General features: G+C 42.2%; 3 protein-coding genes across 5 annotated transcripts; 1 reads left to right on the forward strand and 2 right to left on the reverse strand.

Moving 5' to 3' along the window:
* The first annotated feature begins 205 nt into the window (after positions 1-205).
* Positions 206-7012, forward strand: LOC115740146 (protein NETWORKED 1D-like). 3 transcript variants are annotated; one of them, XM_030673562.2, is made up of 5 exons: positions 206-632; positions 938-989; positions 1178-1358; positions 1847-5229; positions 5569-7012. In XM_030673562.2, exons 3-5 carry the CDS (start codon positions 1256-1258, stop codon positions 6733-6735), a joined length of 4653 nt encoding a protein of 1550 aa, XP_030529422.1. In that variant the 5' UTR covers positions 206-632; positions 938-989; positions 1178-1255; the 3' UTR covers positions 6736-7012. The 3 variants fall into 3 exon arrangements, with proteins under 3 accessions (XP_030529422.1, XP_030529421.1, XP_030529423.1); XM_030673561.2 differs by having other exon boundaries at positions 206-472; XM_030673563.2 differs by lacking the exon at positions 938-989 and having other exon boundaries at positions 206-472.
* A 1354-nt stretch (positions 7013-8366) lies between these two features.
* LOC115740259 (protein ANTAGONIST OF LIKE HETEROCHROMATIN PROTEIN 1) lies at positions 8367-12597 on the reverse strand. Its single transcript, XM_030673744.2, has 2 exons — positions 12353-12597; positions 8367-9739 (listed from the first exon to the last, which is right to left on the reverse strand). Exons 1-2 carry the CDS (start codon positions 12498-12500, stop codon positions 8682-8684), a joined length of 1206 nt encoding a protein of 401 aa, XP_030529604.1. The 5' UTR covers positions 12501-12597; the 3' UTR covers positions 8367-8681.
* A 1293-nt stretch (positions 12598-13890) lies between these two features.
* Positions 13891-21594, reverse strand: LOC115740320 (sulfate transporter 3.1-like). Its single transcript, XM_030673807.2, has 12 exons — positions 21236-21594; positions 20672-20879; positions 19517-19688; positions 18773-18838; positions 17967-18080; positions 16097-16213; positions 15388-15514; positions 14983-15269; positions 14688-14878; positions 14511-14596; positions 14343-14419; positions 13891-14211 (listed from the first exon to the last, which is right to left on the reverse strand). Exons 1-12 carry the CDS (start codon positions 21582-21584, stop codon positions 14023-14025), a joined length of 1983 nt encoding a protein of 660 aa, XP_030529667.1. The 5' UTR covers positions 21585-21594; the 3' UTR covers positions 13891-14022.
* Positions 21595-22921: the final 1327 nt, after the last annotated feature.

The following is a 22921-nucleotide window of genomic DNA, read 5'->3' on the forward strand; positions in this document are numbered from 1 at the left end:
GCGCATCGTGATCTGTGCATTTCTACCATAAAAAGCGGTCAAACATTCAGACAGAGACACGACAGAAGGCATGGTCGAAGGGGCTTTTCCTTCACATGGTTAGAAGAAACTCGTCATTTGCCCACCCTCTCGCACTGTCCATCCCAAAAAGTCACAGAACGAGAGTCACTCCGCATCACTCGGGCTTTCCCGTGGTTTTTTCAGGAATCCGAAACGAATTTTTCGCATTCCATTTGTCTTTTTTTTCGTCTCACCCAGTATAAAAATCCCAAAAAGATTGCAGCTTTATGAGCGAGCAACGAGCTCTAATGAGTAGGGCGAGCGACTGTGAGCGTGAGTGTGAGTGCGCGAGAGAAAGAGAGAGATCTAGCTACGAAATGGGTTTTTAGATTTAGACCAAGAACAGTGAAAGCAGCTGTGGTTTTGCTTTTTCTCACAGAGCCTCAAGAGTTGGAATCTTTGTGTGGCTTTGGTGAGCACTGTTTGGCTCTTCCCCTGTGCAGGCTTTACTCTTTCTCTTTTTCTTCTTTTTTGTTGGGTGAAAATTTGTTCTTGAACGTTGGTTTCGTTGGAAAGCAGCTGAGGAGTCTCTTTGGAGAGCTCGCTCGACGTTGTGACTCTTCTCCTCTCTGGTACAGTTACTCGTCTGATGTTGATTGTTTCTCTGTTAGTTGATCAGTTTCTGTATACCAATCGAGAAAACTTTCATTTTTCTCGTACATTAACGTTTTGGGTTTCTCAACCCCTTCAGTCTTGTGATGTGAGGAAAATGTGGGCTTCCCTTTGCCTAATCATCCAAGCATTTGTTTCTCTTGTGTGTGGAATTTGATTACATGATGGTGTGTGAGAAACTTATGCATCCATAGTTAAAATCCTCGCTTGTCTGATCTTTTCTTTGTCTTTGTTGGTTCTGATGCTATGATCCGTCTTTGATCAGGTAAATCTTTTGTTACTTGATGAAGAAGTGCTGATTCGATGCGGATGATCCGGTACTTTACTTACTTCCCCTTGATTTTTCATTTTGACAATGATTTTTGGTCGGCATTGTGCTCGCAAAATAATAATAATAATAATAAGAAGAAGAAGAAGAAGAAGAAGAAGTAAAGTTGTCTTATTTTGTGTCACTTTGGCGGATCTGATTCTCAAGATAAGGAGAGATCTTTTTCGTGCTCTGCAGCATCATGTAGCAGTTGGTTCCAAGACTGCGAGTTTACAAGTTGAGCGTGCTGAAAATTTATCATTGTTGGGTGGAGTTATGGCCACCGCCAGTAATGAAGATTCTAAGGGAATGTATTCTTGGTGGTGGGGTAGTCACATTACCCCGAAGAATTCGAAATGGCTCATGGAAAATCTTACAGGTATGGTTCTGTTGCTGATGGTTTTGATCTGCACAGCTTCCGTGACACAGAATTAACAATTCACCTTAATTTTTCCTTGGATGTTGTATGTTTGGACTAGGAAATTTGCTTGAAAATCAATGAGAAAAAGAGGTCCTGCAACACTGGTGTCAATGTTGCTGCTAAACAGTAAAGTTCACAACCCAGGATAGTGAGTTTTCGACTGACCTAGGAGAGAAGGGTGGCCGCTATCTCAATCAATGTCTCGAGGACTGATTAAATTTAGATCTAGTATCTGTTTCGGCTAAAAACTTTAGAATTTCAATTTGAAAACCAAAATTTCCAGTTACTTCCTCTGAGAAGTTCGATATTAATATATACAATCCATAGCTGTTGCAGTGCATATTCTACCTTCAGACCTTTTGTTACGATTTCATCGCAATATCTCCTGAGTTACAATCGTGTCTGCATATAATGTCAAGTGTACTTACCCTTCTCCTTTTGAACAGATATGGATGCCAAAGTCAAACAGATAATTAACATCATCGAAGAAGATGCTGACTCATTTGCGAGACGAGCAGAGATGTACTACAAGAGACGGCCCGAACTTCTGCAATTGGTCGAAGAGTTTTACCGAGCGTATCGTGGATTAGCTGAGAGATATGATCACGCCACAGGCGTTCTGTGCCAGGCCCATAAAACTATGGCAGAAGCGTTTCCCAACCAAGTCCAGCCAGTGCTTCTTGACAGTGATGAGTCTCCTAAGGATATTTTGGAGCAAGCTTTGTCTTACTTCCAAGCTTGTGAGAAAAATGGAGCCGTGCATCAAGAATGCAAGGGTACGAGAAGTAGAAATGAGTCGAAACAGGTCAATGAGACTTCTGATCCAGGAGGAGGAAGAGAAAATGGTTTTCTCATGTGTCATGATGCAGGAGAAAAAGAAAACGGTGCACAACGTACTCGTGATCATGATGTGATGACACATGAACTTGAGCGAGCAGGTGAAACTGAGAAAGAAATTCAAAACTTGAACCAAGCGCTTGCAGAGTTGGAGGCTCAGAGAGAAGTCTACGCTCTTCAGTTTCAGCAGAGTCTGGAGAGAGTATCTAAATTTGAGTTGGAACTTACTCGAAGGGCCAATGAAGCTGAGGCAGAAGCTCAATCTTTGAAGACAGCACTAGCGGATCTGCAAGCCGAAAAGGAAGGCAATCTTGTTCAGCAGCAAATGGCTTTAGAAAAGTTAAGAGATCTTGAGAACACTGTGTCGTGTGCCAGAGAAGAGGTGGAAGAAATCAAGCAGCGAGCTGATAAAGCTGAAACTAATGCCGAAACGCTAAAACATGATCTTGTAAGGGTGGAAGCTGAAAAACAAGCTGCACTTCTTCAGCACAACCAATGCCTCGAGAAAATATCAAATGTGGAAGATAAACTAAACCATGCGGATGAGAATACCAGAGAGATTAAGGAAGCTGCTGCTGTACGTTGCAACAATTTGCTGATGACAATTTCTAATCTGGAGCAGGAAATTATCCAAAACCGGGCCCAAATGTTGGATCCTGATCGGGACAAGGATTCGACGAAGCTAAGGAAAGCTGTAGAAATGTGTCTTCTTTTGGAGAGATCTAATCAGACTCTGCAGTCTGCTTTGGAGGTTTTGACAAAAAAAATGGAAGCTCAGAGTGAAGAAACTACAGAGAAGCAGAAGGAAATGGGGAGGCTCTGGACTTGCGTGCAAGAAGAACGGTTACGATTTTGTGAGGTTCAAACTTCCTTTCAGAATCTGCAGAATTTTCACTTTGAGTGTCAGGAACAGCTGAGATCCCTTGCCATGAAGCTTCAGGAGAAGACTCAACTTCTAGAAGACATGGAATTGCATAATAAGGGTTTAAAGGATGAGATCCGAAAGGCTAGTGAGGAGAAGAAGAATCTAAATGAGGTCAATATGGCTTCATCACTCTTGGTAAAGAACTTGGAAGATGAAATCTTAAGCATGCGAGAAATAATGCAGAACCTTGAAGTGGAGACTGCAGTTGCAGTGGGTGAACGAGATTCTCTTCAAAAGGAAATTTACTATCTGAAAGAGCAACTGGATGACCAGAGAAAGAAGCATTGCTTTGTGATGGAGCAGGTGGCTTCAGTGGGTCTTGATCCGGGGTGTTTGGGGTCAGCTGTCATGGAGTTGATGGATACAAATTCAAAGCTCGAGGAGTGCTGCGATTTAGAACGAAGTGAAAAGGTCGCTCTACTGAAGAAACTAGAAGTCTCCGAGAAGCTCGTGGAGAAGACTGTCTTATTGGAGAATAGAATCTCAGATTTGAATGTGGAGTTGGAAGAGTATAAGCTTAAATTGAAGGGAATGGAAGAATCCTGCGAATCTCTCCTGGCTAATAAGTCCACTATGATTTCTTATTTAGAGAGTATGATTGGCAACTTTTATAAACTCGTGGGGAAGAATGATACTTCTGAGAATTTTCCTATTAATGAGTATGTGGATCTTGAGGGAAAACAGGTCAAAGTGAAGAATGCAGAAGATACGCAGGAAAAGTTAGGTATGGTCACTGAGAAGGAAAAGCTGGAATATCAGTTATATGTCTTTCAGCAAAGACTGGAAAGCCTGGTGAGCAGTTACGAGGGACTGAAAGGTGATTACTCAGGTATGAAGAAGGAGAGAGAATCCTTGATCTCCAGCATCCAAAAGCTACGGCTTGATTTGAACACAGAGATCGAGGAACATTACAATTCTGTGCAGTTGAGTATGACCCGGTTAGCCGATGTGGAGTCCCAGATCATTCACCTTCAGCAACAAGCTCGGAGCCAAGACACAGAATGTGAAGAGGAACTGGAAAAAGCTTTGGACTCTCGCATGCAGATCTTCATTTTGCAGAAATTCCTGGAGGATCTGCGAGAGAGGAATTTCTCGCTCTCAGCCAGATATCATACTCTCGTGGACGCATGGAAATTCTCGCAGAAGCAAATTTCTTATTTGGAGAGTGAAAATCTCGAACATCTGTCTGAGCTCAAACTTTTGTCTGATGAAATTACTGTAGACCGGTTGGCATTGTATCGGATTTCAAAGACTCTTGAGATCTGTTCGTGTCAAGAGTTCAAAGACCATATTGATCTGGACCATGATCTTACAAGGAGTACTCTCGCAAAGATTAGAGATCTGCAAGAATCCGTTTCTAAGCTGGAAGAGGAAAATCTCCGGGTGGTATTCGAAAAATCAGTCCTATATTCACTGCTCAAGCAACTGGAACTAGAGGCCACAAAGCTTACAACAGAACGAGATGCCCTTCATCAAGAGCTTAGCGTCAAATCTGAGAACTTCGGTGTGTTGAAGTATGGCCTGCAAAAGGTTATAGATACAAATGAAGAATTGAAGCTAAAGTTCTCAGAGGGAATCGACAACGAAAAAGTGCTGAAATCCGAAATATTGAGAGCAATCGAGAACGAGAAGCTAGAGCTGCTGAAGAAGCTGGAGGATTTGAAGATGGAGTATGCTGATATCAAGATAGCACGAGAGCATCAACAGAAGCAGATTCTCAAACTATCTGAAGATTTGAGTCATCAGACCAGAGAGTCGAGATTTCTTTGGGAGGCAAAACGGAAATTGGAGGCTGAACTGATAACCTCCAGGATCAATGAAGCATTGCTCGAGGAGGAAATTCTTGAGCTCAATAAAACATATCAAAGTGCAAGGGAAGCGAGATGCGTGGAGATTGAACAGCTAAAAGAAAGAATCAATGCTTTGGAAGGAGAAAATGGAGGACTGAAGTCTGAGCTCGCTTCTTATGTTTCAGGAGTACTTTCTTTGGCGGAATGTATTTCTTCATTGGAAGATTGTACCAGTGTGCATAAAGATTTTTACAAACCCAAGAAAGAAGTTGTCAAGGTAATTTTTCCCCGTCCTTAATACACCACATGCTAGTAAATCTTCTCGTTACTTCTTTTTTCTTTAGATTTGTTGAAAATAATTTGGCTTGTCTGTCCGTCGTCTTAGTCCACAGGAACTTTCTGCTCTATTCCATTTGTAATTGCTTGAAATCTTTGTGACATTTTTTTCCCTTCAAACTTGATCATTGATCCTCTTTTTCCTATCCAAACTTGCTGTGGACATTAATTTGAAATCTTCTTGCTCACCAAGAGAACTGTTGTTTGCGTACTTTGCTAGTACATTAATTAACTTGTGACTCCAGATTTATATTCTTTTTTATATTCCCCTTGTTACTAGGAAATCAACTTGATCACCCAAAAGCAATCTGGGATGTCAGAATCCATCGGAATTGCAAGATTCATGATACCAGATTGTTTTTCGGCAATGCAGGACCTGCAATTAAGAATCAAGGTAATTGGAGAGATGCTGCTGAAAGTTGAGGGGCCGGCAGATCTGGAAAACTTGAGTTCGAATGCCACATTGGAGGAGTTGGAATCTACCAGATCTCGGAAACATGTCCCAAGAAAAAAAGAACAGGAAAAACGTGGTGATGGACTTGATAATGACCTGAAGATAAGTAAGCCGATTCTTCAAATGTCTGTGACCGAGAATGAGCTTCTGACTAAAGATATTATGCTCGACCAGATTTCCGAACATTTGCCCTATGGGGTTCGTAGGAGTAGGACTGACTCGGTTGAGGCTGAAGATCGAATGCTTGAGTTGTGGGAAACCAGCGACTCAAGCGGAATTATCGATCTTAAAGTCGGGAAAGCTCACAAGAACTTTGATATGCCCAATGGCTATTACTTTGTCGAAGCAGATGAGGAACAGAAGTCCTGTGACCCTTCTGGAGAGTCTCCTGGTGATAAGGAGCTCAGCGTTGATAAATTAGAGATACCCGAGAGCTTAACAGAACCTCGTCGAGCAAGGATCAAGAGGAAGATCTTAGAGAGGCTTAATGCTAATGCTCAGAAGCTGACAAATCTGCAAATAACAGTGCAGGATCTGAGGAGGAAGGTGGAGAACACAGAGAAGAACAGAATGGAAAAGGGCATTGACTACAGCAATGTGAAGGAGCAGCTGGAAGAAGCTCAATCTCTCGTCAACAAATTGTCTGACTCGAATAATAAGTTGATTAGAAATGCTGAGAGGCGCCTATCTTCCTGCGACAGCAAATCCACCAGAGATCCAGATGATCGTGGTTGCGCCAGGCGGCTGATTTCAGAGCAGGCTCGAAGAGGGTCGGAGAAAATCGGGAAGCTTCAGTTGGAAGTGCAGAAGATACAATTCCTTTTGCTGAAGATGGATGACGAAAAAGAGTGCAGAACAAGAACCAGAGTGGTCGACCGAAAGACAAGAGTTTTGCTGAGGGATTATCTAGTAAGCGGCAGACCAAGAAACCAACAGAACAGAAAGAAATCGCCCTTTTGCTCGTGCGTTCAAATCCCGTCCAGAAGGCAGTGAGGAATGACAGTAGTAGAATTAGTTCAATGGCCACATCTACCAGAAAAGGACCTTATCTTCTTTAGTGTAGGGATCATATTGTATATCTCAGGCCTTATCCTAGGAAGAAACACTAATTAGAGCTCCTTTTATGTTTCAGCGTATTGTTCTTTTCAGCTCTATGTCAACTTTCTGAGATCGTTATCTTCTTTACTGTAGGGATCATATTGTATATCTCAGGCCCTATCCTAGGAAGAGACACTAGCACATTTATGTTTTCAGCGTCCTGTTCTTTTCATCTCCGTCTACTTTCTGAGATCATAGCAAGAAGGTCATCACTGTTACTCGTGCTTTCGATTTTTCTGTTAGGACAGACATCATCGATGAATGTGCTCTACTACATGTTCCATCTTAGGTAACTTTGGAAGTGGGATTGGGATTAAGAATCTTGCAGCAAGCTTCTGTAAAAACTCTAGAACATAAAGATCAAAGGATCATGGTTGTGTCTTGCTGATGGATTCTCGATTGCTCTCTGTTTTTCTTACTGATTCCAGCCACAACCGCATGTTCTTAAATTCAAGGGGTGTAAGAAACTTCTTGCATGTACTGTTTAAGTCACATTATTTCTAATCAAGGTAACTTTTTCGTTTTTTGGGCTGTGTAAGCGAGAGATCTCATTCATAAGTTTAAAGTCCTAAGACTATTTCTAAAGTATTAACAGTTATACCAATTTCCAGCTCCTATGTTGTTCATACCTCAACATGTTGAGGTAAAACAACACTGCTGCCAACATGAATTCAGCTTCGTGAATCTTCAAGTTCCTGGCAGCCTATGTGCGATAAATTGCAGATCGCCAAGCAGCTTTGAAAACGATAGATGAAAGATATTTTCCTTTCACACGCCAAGACAACCACTGCAACTCGGAATTCCTGCGATGAGCAACCCTTTGCACTCCACATCTGGTATAGATCGGTGCCATATTTCCTCATCAAGTACATGTTCCAAAGAATAAATGATTCCTAGTCTCTAGGAGAAGGAATCTCAGGCAATGGTTATGCCACGTGGCAGGGATTTACGTAGCGTGATAAGCCAATCAAAAGTGAGTGATCTCAAATTTTAAGCGTCACATAAGATGAGATGCATGGAGTGCAGGCCGTCAAATAGATACATTTCCAAGTCTCTGTGGCAAGCGCATCAAAACGCAAAATTGGTATCAACCGAGTTGAGCCATCTAGCCATTCTATCCTCTCTGGAGAGCCCATTCAACGAAATGACTTTTTGCCGTGTAACTTCACTGGCCCTGAGTACTTAAAGACACTTCATGCGCTGCCAACAGAGAATTTGCTGGCAGTAGCCAACCAGATCGTCCTATGCTTTGTTTCTCCCGACGGCCTTGTATGGAGACCGAGAAATCTGATCCCACTGTAGTACACAATTCAAACACCATTTTCTATTACATTAGCCAATTAAGCATAAAATATTAGGGGGAAAATACCGGATAGCAAAAACAAACATAGGCCAGACATATAATCTTGTTGACCGAAATGGGGTAGCTATTACACGGTGCCACTAATTGACCCCAAAGGCAATGCAGGTAAAATGATCATCACTACTATTCACGCATCTGCATTTGCGCATGCTGTAAAAGTTTATTCAAGTTAGCACCAGTCAGTGTCGTTGCCTCGGTAAAATGTCATCATGGGACAGAAAAAAGGGTTTTAAGTAATCTATACAGTAAGGCTATCTGTTCGTTTTCAGATGATAAAACTGATTTGTGATTAGGCTCATAATGTACAGAGCACCTGCAAAAAGATGGTGAACTAAGAGTGCAGACTCTTTTAGTCCAACACCTCTTAGTCTCCACACCGAAAAACAAAACTGAATCTGCACATAAGGAAGGTCGGTTGAACTGAAAAGTTAGGGGAAAACTGTTCATAATAATTGCGTATACATGAAGAGACTCTTTACTATGATGGAACACTCTCTTGTTGGCGCTGCAGGTTTTTAGCAAGGGTTTCCCTCAATGCACTCCCCAGTGGATCAACTTGCTTGCAACCCTGTTCTACATAGCCAAAATCATGGTGACCGGGCAAAGCAACATCTGAATGCAACTTATCCCCACTGTCGAGAATGATATTGTGGAGTAAACAACAAACTAATATTATGCTAGGTAGCTTCTGTTTGTCAGGCCTCCACATGACTTTGCTGAGGATTCTCCAACTTCCCTTTAACTGTGAGAATGCCTTCACAGCGAGTGATCTCGCAGATTCATGCATGGCATTAAAATCAGACATGGAATCTGAAAATCCACTTACGTCACTTTCGTAAGGAGTTATAAGCCATGGAAGGAGAGGGTATGAAGCGCCACCGACTATGTATTCCCTGGCCTCGTATCCCTCGATCAAAGTCTTTGTATTTCCGTTCAATCGTTTTCCACATTCACAGAGTTTGAAAAATCCAGAGAACTTCAGAAGTCTGGACCCTGTCATTCCTCCAGGTAAACCTGTAACAATATCAAGAAACCTCAACTCGTTGTCCACGATTCCCTGCAATAACATGCTATAGTTATTAGCCGGGTCACACCAATCATCTGAAGTTTGCACAGCCGGAAGGGTCATGATGATGTGTGTCGCATCAATGGCCCCGCAACAGTTGGGCAATCCACAAAATGCCTCAAATCTGGCCTTTATTTTATCCATCCTAGAGGTGTCTGGCCACTTAAGATGGTGTCTGCCCCGTTCTTCCAGTGCTTCAATAAACCTCCAGGTCACCTGAGAGACTGTTGACTGTCCGACTCCAAAGGCAGCTCCAACGGAAACTTGGGATTCCCCAGACGCTAGCCTTCTTAGGGCAATTGCCACTTGCTTTTCCACACTAAGTAACCTCCCTTCGATATTGATGAGTCCTGAAGGCGGTCTAGAAATAAGGTCTTCTCTCACAAGGGAACAAATATAGGCGAAAGTCTCCTTTGACACCCGGAAGTAATGCTTGAATCCTTCCGCCTCATCCTCTGGTACAACAGAACCTAAAAGTAGAGCCACACCTTTAAGATGGACTAACAATTACAAGTTTACAACTACCACAGAAACTCAATGCACTTAGAATCAAAACTCATGGAAACTATTCTCCTTCCTCTTTTAAGACGAGTTAGTCAAGAGAAAGTTCTTCTAAAGGGCAGACACTAATCCTCCCACGATGGTCAAGAAACACATAAATTGTCAATTAGATGAAGGACATGTTCAATGCATGGAACTATATAATTCATGATGGACAACATAGCAGCGCCTACCCTCAGAGTCTTCACCGCTTCTCTTTCTCCGAATTAACCAATTACATGCACTTTTAATTGACACATTGCAACTGCTAGTCCAATGGAGATGCAATGTAGTATGCCTACCAAACTCCGCAGCTCCTTAAAGGAACTAGTGGTTGACAAGAAACTACTGCTGCTTTAAAAGATTACTGATAGCAAAATTTTCTTCGCAAGGTATCTTATGAGGGAAAACTGAAGCAATGTAGTTTAGATGGGCAAAAATCTTAAAATGAACAAATACTGACACTTAAGGTCTCAAAAAGGATCTCTCTCTGACACTGGGCTTTAGAGAAGATTAGGAAAGAAAATACCCAGGATAAGTAGATCCTTGTACAAAAAGGATCTAAATACTGACACTTCGAAAATACTGCAATGAAGCTCAAAAGGAATGTAAATACCGACACCTAAGGATCTCTCTCTCTCATGTGCATGCATGAGGTAGAGTCAGCCACATCAATTTCCCCTGGACCACTGCTCTCATTCATGTTACGCCACAAACAAACACAGTCCTATCTGGTGCTATACAAATTGAATTGTCGAGATGAAGGACTGGTACATCTATTAATCATAAGAACCCTTCGCCTGTTACTAGCCTTGAATCAAATGTAGTCTGTGGACACTAAAATTAGTGCCAATGCAAAGTCAAGGGTTCAATATCATGTGACCTAGAAAAAATAAACAAGAAATCACCCAATTTTTCTTTTAATAAAAATGTTAACCTTGAACAGGATGCAAGTGATAAAATCCCTCTAACAGATCCATCTCCAGAAAACAAACTCACAAAAATCCGTTCATAGACTCAACATTCAACTACATGATCTGACAAAACCAATCACTATTCAATTTTATGCATCATCCACATTTAACATCAATCTCATAATCTTCTATGAAACCCGCGTCTATGTATGGGAGGTTAATTGGTTTTCCGCATAAATCACACAACAGTAAAGTGACATGCTTGACTGCGGTCCAGCCACCAGATGGTATTTGGAGTCACCATCAGCATTATCTTGCAGACTGAGGAATACTCTACACTCAAGTTTCAATTAATCCTAAGATGGGATGCAACATGTGCAGAAAGTGCAGGCATGTGTACATGCTATTTCTCTTCTCAAAGGTGGGATGTGCAGTGCTGAACTTAGGAAAGGGTAAGCTCTTCCAAATGGGCCAACTTTTGGATATTGAAAATGTGCTGGAAGATAATCTCTCTTCCCTCCACTAGCTTCTTTCTAGAGCTTCTGCATGATGCGATCCTAACTTTTGCTTACTTTAAAAGTTGCACCCAGCAAATTAACCAATAGGCTCCCACCTAATCCATCCATATGGCCCATCGCACAGTAAGAATTTCTACAAACTAAACAGTTTGAAAATTGCCTCAAAACACTGTACCAAAGTAGATCTCCTCCTTGCATGGACATCCACCAACACCACCAGCAGATCATTAGTGAGGTACAGTATCCGATCTCCTCATTCCTACACCTGCCCTAAAACCCTTCCACGATTCTCCACTTTAGCTCTCTAAAGATCTTATTGAGGCATCCACCGGCAGGAAAGCAACGGCTACAGGTTTCCACAGCAAAAGGTTGAAGACACCTAGTTTCTTAATGCACAAGCAAACCCCCAGAATGGTGACCATACCTGACCTACCAATGACTCTACTATTACCCTCAGTGACTTTGTTTAAAATTTCTTTAGCGGCTTTAACAGCACTAGAAATGCCTAGCCTGATTGCCAAAAGAGTATTGTGGAATGAACAGCTGTGCAATGCGCACGAGTCTCTCGATCAAAATCCTTGAGAGCCACTAGGCAAGACAACTTATGAGGCTATCTTCCCTAAGTTCTAGCAGATTAGTCCCTTCTGGGTCTTGCGGAACCACCACAATGGAGGAAATAGTCTTGGTTCTAACACGAGTTGCCTTCCCTTCAAAGTCCTTTAAACATTTTAAACATCTTCCCGTCAACCAAACATTTTAAACATCTTCAGAGCACCCATGTCGGGCGATCTTTAATTTCCTTACAAAGGGGAAAGAAACACAAAAGAGGAAGAACTCCTATGCGTTCATCTGAATCCAAACCAACTCCACTGAAACCGTTCAATGCATATGCAGCGAGGAGCTCGACTCTTGTTCTACCCCAATTTGAAATCTAATTTCTACTCCAAAATATCAAAACGAAGATCAAAATCCCAGCTTTTTTAACCCCAAAGCTGCGAAACCGCAAAAGCTCCATCCAATCCACTAAGCAAGCGGATAGGCCCGATTTCAGAAGCTAAACGTGCCAAAAGTCAAGGGAACTCGAGACGCGGGAGAGAACGAGAAAAAGAACCTGGGGATGGAGAGTTCTTGCGCCAGAAAACGTCCCACCAATCGGTATCGCTGGTGTTGGGGTCTGCGGGGACGACGGAGATGTTCTTCCGCTTCTTCAACTTCTTCGATTCCTTCTTGCTCCTCCTCGATTTCTTGCCCGGTGCCATTGCATCCCTCCCCAACTGCAACTGCTTAACTTGAAGAAGACTGCGAACTGTGAAATTGGTGTCCCTCAGCAACAGTCGGGTGCTCTAGAAATAAATATAAAAAAAAAAATGAAAAACAAATATTGGAAATAGGAAAATTCAGCCCCTCCATGTTAACGGTCACAAGGTAATTTTCTTCCGATTAAACATTAAATCACGTCTTCATCTAATAATTTATAATAATTTAAAATTTTTTAGAGCAATTACCGTCCGCACAAATTTTCATGGACCAGAGTCATAGGTATTGAGGGTTTTGGCCTTTCGCCATCTATCGATTGACTCTGATATGTAATTTCGTGTGACGGACATTCTAGCTCGAAAGAGCCGGTAGCGATGTCTTTAGGGTCTATTTCTGATATGTTTGATTAATAAACTACTTTTAGGAGCCGAGCAAAATCCATGACAAGTTGGCATATAAAGTGTTTTGAGGAAATTCAAGGTAAGTGATTAAAAATAGCAAAATGATATCAGAAGTGTCAATATTTGTATACGACGTTTATTTTGATGCTAATTTTTTTCGCTGGCTCACTTAAGTGCCAAATTAAAAAAAAAATCACTTTAGTGCCAAAATAGTCTTTTTTGAAAAATTTGGCAATGGAGTGATCTAAAAATAAAAATTGACATCAAAGTGAGCGTCGTACACAAATATTGGGACTCCGGGTGTCTTTTTGCCTATTAAAAAGAATAGGCTGAACCCCTTTTTTGACCTATCAAGTTGTGAGGTTTCGAACAAATTTTTTTTTTTTTTTGTGAGGTTAAAGATTCCTAGATGTTGCATTGCTAATGAAATTGTGTGGAAATTATTTGGGAAGATGATTCTTTTAGTTATTTTGGAATGCCTTTAGGAACTTGGTGACATTTTTTGGTAAAGAATGTTGTCCCTACAAATATTGAGTCATACGATACTACTCCGGAATATACTGTGAGTATGATTTTGCAATGAGAATTATGTTCAAAAATCATTTTATACGTTATAAGTCGTATGATTTTATGGTTTCGTCCTTTACTTCATGAAGGGCAATCATATCATTCTTTGGAATCTTAGCACGGATTAGGTTGTGACGGTTGCGATATCATAAAAGTTGTCATGGTACCGGAGTTAGGGAACACGGCACATAGCGATCCAGAGGTCAATTTTATAAATGCACTCAAAATGATCGAAGCGAGAAAGTATACGAGCGTAGTTAAATTCGCAGGAGTCGGTACCATTTCATTTCCTCCATGTCCATTCCATACATAGTACATTTGATCCATCTCAGTTTTGGCAATGCAATCAAAAGAGGCTGATAAGTACATGAGATGAGATCTTTGGTGACCCTCATCACATTGTTTTGCCCCCTTCCTGGCCGAGTTGAGTGGTCAAAATGTCCCTATTGAGACCTTGTACAAGATACCGTCACTCTCCTGCAATGGATGCCAAGGACAGTCATGTCTGCAAGAAAAAAAAAAAAAAAGACCGCATAGCTTGTGGTGTAGTTCATCTTCAGACATTGTTCCACTTCTCATCAGATCCGTCTCTCTTCGTGTCGGCTTTGCACTTGTGAAGCATGAAGTTGCAAGCCCCGACCGCTTGTTCGACGGTCAGGAAGAACCACTCTTGGCCTAAGTTCTCGACGAACTTGGACTTGCTCAGCTTCTTCATCACGTCGCCTCCCGGATTCGCCAACGCCAGCTGACAAGAACGGAAGCAAGAAATGAAGGGTGAGCATGGCTCGTGTCGGTTCTTGTCCACAGTAGAGGCGACCTAATGAGGAAATCTGAATAAAACGATGAGCAGGGCTACAGCAAATTGGATGGTATTACCTTGAGATCTCTTCTTTCCACGGTTTTCTTGATCTCTTCAAGCATGCTTATCCCGCTGGTATCAATTCCACCTACCGCTGTTCGACAGAATCATAACATAAGCTGATTTCAATTCCCGCGTATCATAGTTTCATAATTTGTCGTGAATAGCTTCGCTTTCGTGCTCACCTCCCATGTCTAGGATGACATATTGCAGATTGGCCTCTCCCGAAGCTTTCAACCGGTCTTCTTCTTCGTCGATCCACCTCGAGATCCTACAAGAGCAAGTATTCATGCGTACGTGATGAGAAATGACGAGCTCAGCGAAGGGATCGACTAGTTCTGTATCGAGGGGCTTTCTCATACCTTTCTCTCAAGTAGCCCGCGTTAGCAAAGTAAATCGGAGCGTTGATCTCCAATATGAGGATTCCGGGCACATTTTTGGCAATCGGGTACTGCTCAATGTTTCTGTAGGCATTGCAGTTTGGAATCCTTCCAAGAACAAATGTTCTGGGCCTCGCAACAAAGAGTAACACCCTCAGCAACGATATTGCTACCTGTAATTACACCAGCAGATATTGTTCACCAGCATCTATTGACAAAGAAAATGCATAGAAAAAGACCAGCAATGAGCTTTCTGCAAGTAATCAGCTACACGTACCGCTATGACTAAGCCGATCTCAACGCTGCCAAAGACGACGCCGACATAGGCGGCCATACAAACTACGAAGTCGAACTTATCGACCACCCACAAGTGGATGGCGGTCTCGTAGTCGATCAGGCCGAGCATGGCGGCGATTATGATGGATGACAGCACCACGAGGGGCGTGTAGTGGAACAGAGGCGTGAGGAACATCAACGTGAACATGATGGCGATCGCCATGACGATGTTCGACACCGCCGTCTTGCATCCTGCATTGAAGTTCACCGCCGACCGCGAAAATGGTCCTGGAATTTCGATAAATAGACACGTCATCGCTCCCGAAACGAGAAGAACTTGCGCAAATCCATCACTAATCATATTGACAGATTGCGTAGGCTCCGCCGAAGAGTGTGTAGGAATTACCAGTGGTGAGATAGCAAGAAGTGCAGGAGCCAGCAATGTTCATCATCCCGAACGCAATCATCTCTTTGTTCCCATCAATGTGGTAATTCTTGAACATGGCAAAGCTTCGTCCAACTGCTATTCCCTCCTGCATTCAAAACATCCATTGCACATGTCACACAGCTGCTCCTGATTCCAATTGGCAATCTATTTTGCTCATGAATGCACTTTCTTTTTCCCTTTTCACATTGCCAATTTTGACATTTTCCATTTGAATCCCAAAAGCATCAAAGTCTAAATGAATGATGGTGATGCACAGTCAGGAATGATGCACTATTGACAAATTTTTTTATTACAGCTGCATCAACTCATGATTGTAGGTGGATATAACATGCTTGTAGAAAAATTACTGGGCTCACTAGAGTACAGAACGAATCTTTTTGTAGGGTGTCACATGAGGGTGAGCAAAAAGAATCGATCGGATCTGAAATTGTCCGAACCAGACAGAATGAGCCGGTTCGATTCCCGATTCCAAGGGTGGAACCGCCCACCTGGACCGAACTGACTTTTTTTTTTTTTATCATCTCTTGAGAAGTGTGGCTTATGTGGAACCCACCTTCATGCAGTACAAAAACTTGCCAAATTAGAGCTAACAAGACAGAGGTCAAAGAGGGTTTGACTTTGAGGTATGAGAGAGAGAGAGAGAGAGAGAGAGAGAGAGAGCACTCACAGCGAGTGCAATAACGCCGGTGACGATGCCAGTTTTGACAGCCGTGGACAGATAAGGAGACCCAAATGCCAGATCCGTGCTGGACGGTGGGTTCAGCCCCTTCTTCAATGGACCAATCTGACCCAAACAAGAAGATTACAAAAAAATAAAAAATAATAATAATAATAAAAATCATCAACTTCATTTTTGGTTCATTTATATAATTCCTTTTTCAGTTTATAATTACAGACGACAAGTGGGTAGCTCTGTGACCCACCAATCAGATTCCCCCAATCTCCACCTTTTTCCTTACTTTGTTCTTTTGGCTGTATTTGGGCTCTTATTGGCTGATATGATCAGAAGAAGTCAGCGCACATTATTGACCCCACAGGAACATGCATTGAGCACAATTTGCTGGGTCCCGCTTCGGGCTCTTGTTGGCTTTGTGGTATTATTGGTGTGGTGAGGGTATAAAGCCACGCTACTGACCACTTGGGACCATCCCCTGGACAGGAACTTGAGAGGCTGCGCCTTTTGATAAGAACAGAAGCAAATGCATCAAAGGTGGTGGTGATGGTGGTGGTGGTGGTGGTGGTCCAGCCCTGTTCATAGTCGGTGCACTCATCTGTCCTCACTCCTACTTTATCGGCGGTCCATAGCTAGGATCTTGGTTAGTATGGTTAGATGCTACAACTTTCATAAGACGCCTCCACGGTGGTTATAATTGCAGATAGCGACTTTTCAAAAGTTACGTCATTCAATTTTTGAAGTGATGTAACTTTTAAAAAACGGTGTTTTGCCAAGCAAGCATTTGGAAAAACAAGAAAAAGAAAAAAGAAAGGGTGTTGCAACCGCTAAATGCCTCTAAGCTCTATTATGAGACTAATCACAATTGCGGCTATACCTAGCGGACACTTGGCGACGTAGCAAATTACAAACCGGCGTTCGAATAAGTGGGCCCATGTTTGGTGCACAATAAAAACCCTCCCGTCACGTTATTTAGCGTTAAGAACTTCAGCGATTCGATTTTGTCATGTGTTACATATATATGTTGTTAATTATGAGTGTTCCTCTTCCAAAATCCTAAAAAGGGACAGCTTTGGTTCTAGAAGCACTTCGGAGTTTAGAAATGTCACCAGGTTTTAGCCATACCAGAAAGTTTCGTTTCTCTAGCATTAGGTAACAATTAAGACTTGCTAATCGTCGATTTCGAGATTACTAAATACTTGTCTCGAGAATGTGATTCGTGAATTAAACCAGGCTGATCACCAGACCACTTGAACAGGTAAAAGCACCAGCCAAGAAGAAAGTGAATTGGATAGGATCGATAGAGTTGATCTTTGACTCTTGTGGATCCACTTCCATCCCCCTGGGACATTTCCTAAGACGTCAAAGTTTGACCATGTCTAAGACATCCAGATCACTGTCTCTATTTCTTCCACGACTAAATTGATCCCATGAAATATTTCACTAACCTTACGGATCACATAAAATGTGGCATGGACCTTTTTGCACCTGGTGATATCCGCCCGTTAACCGCCGAACCCATCCCATAAAGATGCGTTGTGATTATGCTCTCAATAGATCTAGAGACATTAAGTATAGTCTATGAAAATCATTTAAACACGTTCGTACTTGGTGCTTAACTACGTCCCGCTGACGAGTTAGAGAAATGCTAGATATATCCGAAACGATCCACCCACTTAACCTACATCGACGTGACGAACTGCGAGTAAGAACTTAGGCAAAACGACCCAACAAAAGTCTCTACCTTCGGATTCTAAACCAAACTTACAAGCTAGGTGTCTTTTTTTTCCTACTCCTAGGCTTGTTCTTGTAGGTTTGATGAACTTATTCAGTTTAATATAGGGGGGGAAATTGGAGCACTCACCACTGGAACGCCATGCTTTTCAGCGTGGGTTAGGTAAACCAGAAGACTTCCCAGGATCACCGTCATCAGCGGAGCCATGGCTGATATCCAGAAGAACTTGGGCCTCCTCTTGCTCTTCATCATTAAAAAAAAAAGGAAAAGAAGAAGAAGAAGAAGAAATTAAGAAGAAAGATCCAAGATTAGTCATTAGAACATGTACATGCGACGGTTTGCAAAGGTTTTTTTTTTATTTGTTATAACTTGAATAGAGAAAAAAAAAAGTCACATTATACCACTTTTAGACTGCTAGGAAAAAGGTCTATGGTTATAATATTGTATGTGCTTCCTAGCTATGGTTAATTTTCTGGGTACAAATTTATAGTGGAGGTAGTATAAATTCTCTTAAGCAATATGTCCCTCTCTCTTTATTTTTTTTTTTTAGGGTCGATATAGAGCAAAAGTCGCATTATACCCCTTCTTAATAATTAGAAAAATGTTCCCGCATCTTCTATTTGAAAAAAATGCAATCGAAAAACCATAAACTATGCCGACGCCAATATTGCCAAAGCTTGTATAAGCATGACGAGTTTGGAGTGTTTTGGCAACACAGAAAAAGTCTAAAATAACGGTGTCGCAGTAAGCGTCGCTTAGGATTTCTCGTGGTACTAAGTGCTCCTAAATAAATTGCATGAAATGGTGGAAACAGGGTCGGGTTTTGAAATTACAGAGAATGTGATCTAGGCAAGAGTTTCCAAGTTGTGTAGGAAGCTGCCAAGAAGTACACAATCGAGGGAGGATTTGAGAGCAGATGGGTCAGATTCACTTACCAAGTATCTGGTGAGGAGGAGGAAGAAAAGGAAACAACACCCCAAGACAGCACTTTCCCATCTCCACTGTGCAAAAAAAAAAAAAAAAAAAAAAGGGCCATCAACTCAAAAAGATAAGATCAACTGACAAAAAAAGCTACATATATATATACGTATATAATATATATTGCATATGTTTTTTTATATAGTGTTATGACATAATTATCTGTAATTACATATATATAGCAGCTAATGCAACATTATTACAAGAAAAACGAGATTGTTTATCCTTAAAAAATTATATCTTTCGTGCATCATCTCATCCACGTTCTTGACATGTGATACATAAGTTTCAATAAGCTAAGTTGAAGCAGAATGATCTTCTCCATATTCTCTGGTTGGAGAGCTACTTCCTCAAATAGTTCGGATGTCCCATGCAGAATTTATAATTTTTAGCACCATTATTGTCTTTTAACAATGATTTCTTAGCTTATGGGTGCAACTTTAACTGGGCGCAACTTGTAAGTGGATGCTGTATTTTTCTTAAGTAATTTTCTCCAAAGTTAACGTGGATGCTAGAACAAACTTTGTCGCTTTAGTGCTTCTGTTTCGGTACCTATTCGTTATAAACAATTAGAGAAAAATGATGAATGCTTTATAGAATAACTAGATACCGTCTGTTTCGTGGTGCTAGAAGTTCGGTCTGAAAGTTATGATGTATTGGTATGTCGCGTGATATGAGAGTATGAAAGCGGCGAAACAGACCTCATGAGTCTGGCTGAAGACGGAGCGCATGACGGAGATGACGTCGGTCTCATGGGTGAAGCGGGTGAGACCAAGAATGCCTTTGAGCTGTTGGAGGCAAACCACCGTGGCCGCTCCGGCCATGAACCCGACTATCGTGGCGTGCGATAGGAAATCCACCAGAAACCCTAGCCTGCAAGTTTCCATCACTCACGTCGAATGAATCTTCTCTTTTTTTTTTTTTTCTTTTCAAGACAACCTAGAATTGACTAAAAGGTGTGTAGTGACGATACCTACTCAATCTTTGTACACGAGACCCTCTAAAAGTTTCAAACTAGTGGAGTAAATAAAGTAGACTACCTTATCTTAGGCCCCACATTTTCACTAGTAAGAAACCCACAGAAAAATGAAAAGAAATGGTGTAAAATTAGAAGGACTTCATCAAGAAAGAGAGCCGGCTTCTGTTCTACGCTCCGGATTATAGCTGGTCGTCATGGAGTGAACCAAATTGCATATGAGTCGAATTTTTCGAAAGTTAGGACTTCATGAAAATGATTTACGGGGTATCGTTCATCGATTGATTATGAGGAAATTGGAAGGAAAAAGAAGGTAAGTTCCGCACATATGTAGTAGAGGTGATTGGTTCTCGGACGGTCCAGTGAAATCGGTCACATGTGTTTGAAATATATATTCACATTTTAGATAGGTAGAAGTACCCATAATCATTAAGAGTTTTAATAATTCTTTTTAAAATTTTCTGAAAATAAATTAAATTTTTTTTAAAAATAGTCAATTTGGTCCAGCGGTTCCACTCTTGGAATCGGGAACCATACAAGACAATTACCAATTGCAATTATATGGAACCGGGAGCCGAAACGACGCATTTAGGAACCGGACGGAACCGGCCGGTCCAATCCTCGGTTCTTTTTGCTCACCCCACTGTTTAGGATGAAGTTGCCTGCAGGTAGAGTTGTTTTGTAGTTTCTTCATTTACGTGACAGGAATTCTTGTCACAAACAAGCAGACAAGAACAGAGACAAACCCACGTACTATGCAGCCAGAAAGAGAGCGAGAGAGCGAGAGACGTGAATAATTTATAGGGTTTCTTTAGTGATTCAGAGAGAGACAGAAATGCAACAGCAACAAGATATTAATGGTTTTCCTTCAGCGACTGACCTCAGCAAGCCCAAGGAAGCTTGGAAGACGCCGGCGACGAAGGTGGCGGTGAAGGCGAGGTGTAGGTAGAGCGTCGGGTTCTCGGACGCTTTCACTTCCTTCCCCAGCATGGAAGCCGTGAGCAGCGATGCCACCGCCACCGTCCCCACCGCCAAGTCTCTCGAGCTCCCCATCATGGCGTACACCAGCGGCGGCACGAAACTCGAATCTGCGCCGTTTTGTTTTGTTTTGTTTTTTTTTCTTTTCTTTTCGGGTTAGATCGAGGACAAGTAATGACCAAAAAAGAGTGGAACAAAGACAGAGCAAGAAGACAATAGTTTTCAGCTGACAGCTAATTTGACACTTCAATGATGAGAATAAGGTAATAAAAGGCTGTTCATGACTTGTAATAGAAAGTTCATTTCCACGAGCCCTAACATTGCAAATAACATTCCCCAAGTGGTTATGTTGTTATTAATGAAGACGATGAAATCATTTCTATAACAAATGAACTCCTTGGGAACTGTTATTTTGTTTTCTTCTTTCTCGTGACACATTAAAATTCAGAAGCGGAAAAGCACTCACACAGGCCGAGTATGGGGGGCAGGTTGGCGAGCTTGGCGTAGCTGATGCCCTGGGGGATGGCGAGGCTGGCGATGGTGACGCCGGACACGAGGTCGGCCCGCAGGAACCCGAGGCTGTACCGCGGCCCCCACTCCAGGATGGGCAGCACGTACTGGAGCCCCAGCACGAGCCGCCTCGACGGCGGCTGCCCCTTGAACTGCCGGAGCGGGTCGTCCGGGAAGAAGGTCTCCTTGAGGGAGCACCTCAGGGATTCGAAGAAGGGCCGGGGCGGGGGGATCGCCACCCGGTGGCCGCCCCCATCCGCCACGCTCTCCATCGGAGGGTACTCATCAGAGTCTGCATTACCCATGCCCTGCGCTTTTTTGAAAGGAGAGAGACGTGGATGGCTATGGTACAGGAGTGAGCATGGATTTATAGAGAAGGAACACAATCTGAGGCAGCATTAGGGATCTTCCATCTCGAGTGCGTTATTGGACCCGCAGAAAATATTCCATGATGTTTTTTTTTTTCTTTGGGCTGCATTGTTTTCAACTTTTTAAGGGTCTTTACCCTACAAAAGATGTAGAGTTCTTGGGGACTTTGGGAAGCCTACGTATGTGAGTACACCTCGAAAGTCCCCAGCTTGGTAATTATGTAATAGTATTTTCGCGTCTATTTTAGGCCACACAAAAAATAATTAGTCAAAGATTATTGTGAGGTCCGCTCTTTTGAGAATTTGTAGCTCGCTATATACTGTTAGTCTCATAATTATTCAAAAATTGTGATGCTAGTAAAGTCCTTTAAAGAAGAATTTTCTCAAATCAATTAGGTAATCAAAGAAAACCCTAGACGTTGACTTCCTCCCACCACCCCCCACCGACTCGCGTCCAACTCCATTGCCGACGTCGTAACGCCCCATGCCCCCCCGCCCACATCGTCGCGAGGCCTCGGCTCTCGAAATTCGGTCGCTGGATCCCGTTTGCAGTGGGATTTTCTTTCACATGCGGTGCGTGGTATGGAAGACAAGCTGAAAAATTCCCTCATGAAGTAAGAACAAGGGGAAATTTACCGTACAAATATTTTAAATAGATCGATGTGCTGCCCATGTCAAATACATATACTTAGGTACGTTAACACGGGTTTAAAGATAATTGTACACGTCCACAGAAGAAATTATACTTTAAATGTGTCGTGCAACCTGTTCGATAAAATTGTTGTGACTAGGTTATTTTATTACACAATTAAGAAAGGTGTCGGGTTTGTTTGGATTAATTGTAAATTTAACACGGGCGACAAAGGTCAAGGGAGGTCGGTCGCGTCAGATAGGAAACGATGCTCATCAGCGATCGACATTCCTCAAATCCTAGCATCAAATCAACCTTGGAATCCCTTGATCCAATTAACGTGGCTCACTTCGCTGCCCATTTGACTATGGTCTGACAAGTCAAGTCGAAACGCCAAAGACGGGGCCTAATGTGTACTTTCTAAGAGAGGGAGAGAAGATCAATCTCCATTTGTTTCATGAAATATGCGACTTTGAAAATCATTATTCGGAAAGTTATTTTTTTAGGAACGGTGTTTGGTTGATATCCGAAACCGAAGTGAAAGATATTTTTCGCTATTTGGTAAGGAAAATCTATTATTTTCCTAAATAGACTTAGGCCCGAGCCTCGACGGCCCGATATTGGGAATTGGAGTCCCAGACTC

This window comes from Rhodamnia argentea, chromosome 1 (assembly GCF_020921035.1).
Source record: "Rhodamnia argentea isolate NSW1041297 chromosome 1, ASM2092103v1, whole genome shotgun sequence".
Lineage (NCBI taxonomy): Eukaryota > Viridiplantae > Streptophyta > Magnoliopsida > Myrtales > Myrtaceae > Rhodamnia > Rhodamnia argentea.

What these genes read in the sequence shown, in the direction of transcription:
- LOC115740146 (XM_030673562.2), top strand. Translation starts at nt 1,256, where the DNA reads ATGGCCACCGCCAGTAATGAAGATTCTAAGGGAATGTATTCTTGGTGG. An exon ending in GCTCATGGAAAATCTTACAG is followed by an intron (nt 1,359 to 1,846) that starts GTATGGTTCTGT and finishes CCTTTTGAACAG; the next exon opens with ATATGGATGCCAAAGTCAAA. An exon ending in CCAAGAAAGAAGTTGTCAAG is followed by an intron (nt 5,230 to 5,568) that starts GTAATTTTTCCC and finishes CCTTGTTACTAG; the next exon opens with GAAATCAACTTGATCACCCA.
- LOC115740259 (XM_030673744.2), bottom strand. Translation starts at nt 12,500, where the DNA reads ATGGCACCGGGCAAGAAATCGAGGAGGAGCAAGAAGGAATCGAAGAAG. An exon ending in CAAGAACTCTCCATCCCCAG is followed by an intron (nt 9,740 to 12,352) that starts GTTCTTTTTCTC and finishes CTCTACTTTTAG; the next exon opens with GTTCTGTTGTACCAGAGGAT.
- LOC115740320 (XM_030673807.2), bottom strand. Translation starts at nt 21,584, where the DNA reads ATGGGTAATGCAGACTCTGATGAGTACCCTCCGATGGAGAGCGTGGCG. An exon ending in GCTTCCTTGGGCTTGCTGAG is followed by an intron (nt 19,689 to 20,671) that starts GTCAGTCGCTGA and finishes GGAAACTTGCAG; the next exon opens with GCTAGGGTTTCTGGTGGATT. An exon ending in TCCTCCTCACCAGATACTTG is followed by an intron (nt 18,081 to 18,772) that starts GTAAGTGAATCT and finishes TTAATGATGAAG; the next exon opens with AGCAAGAGGAGGCCCAAGTT.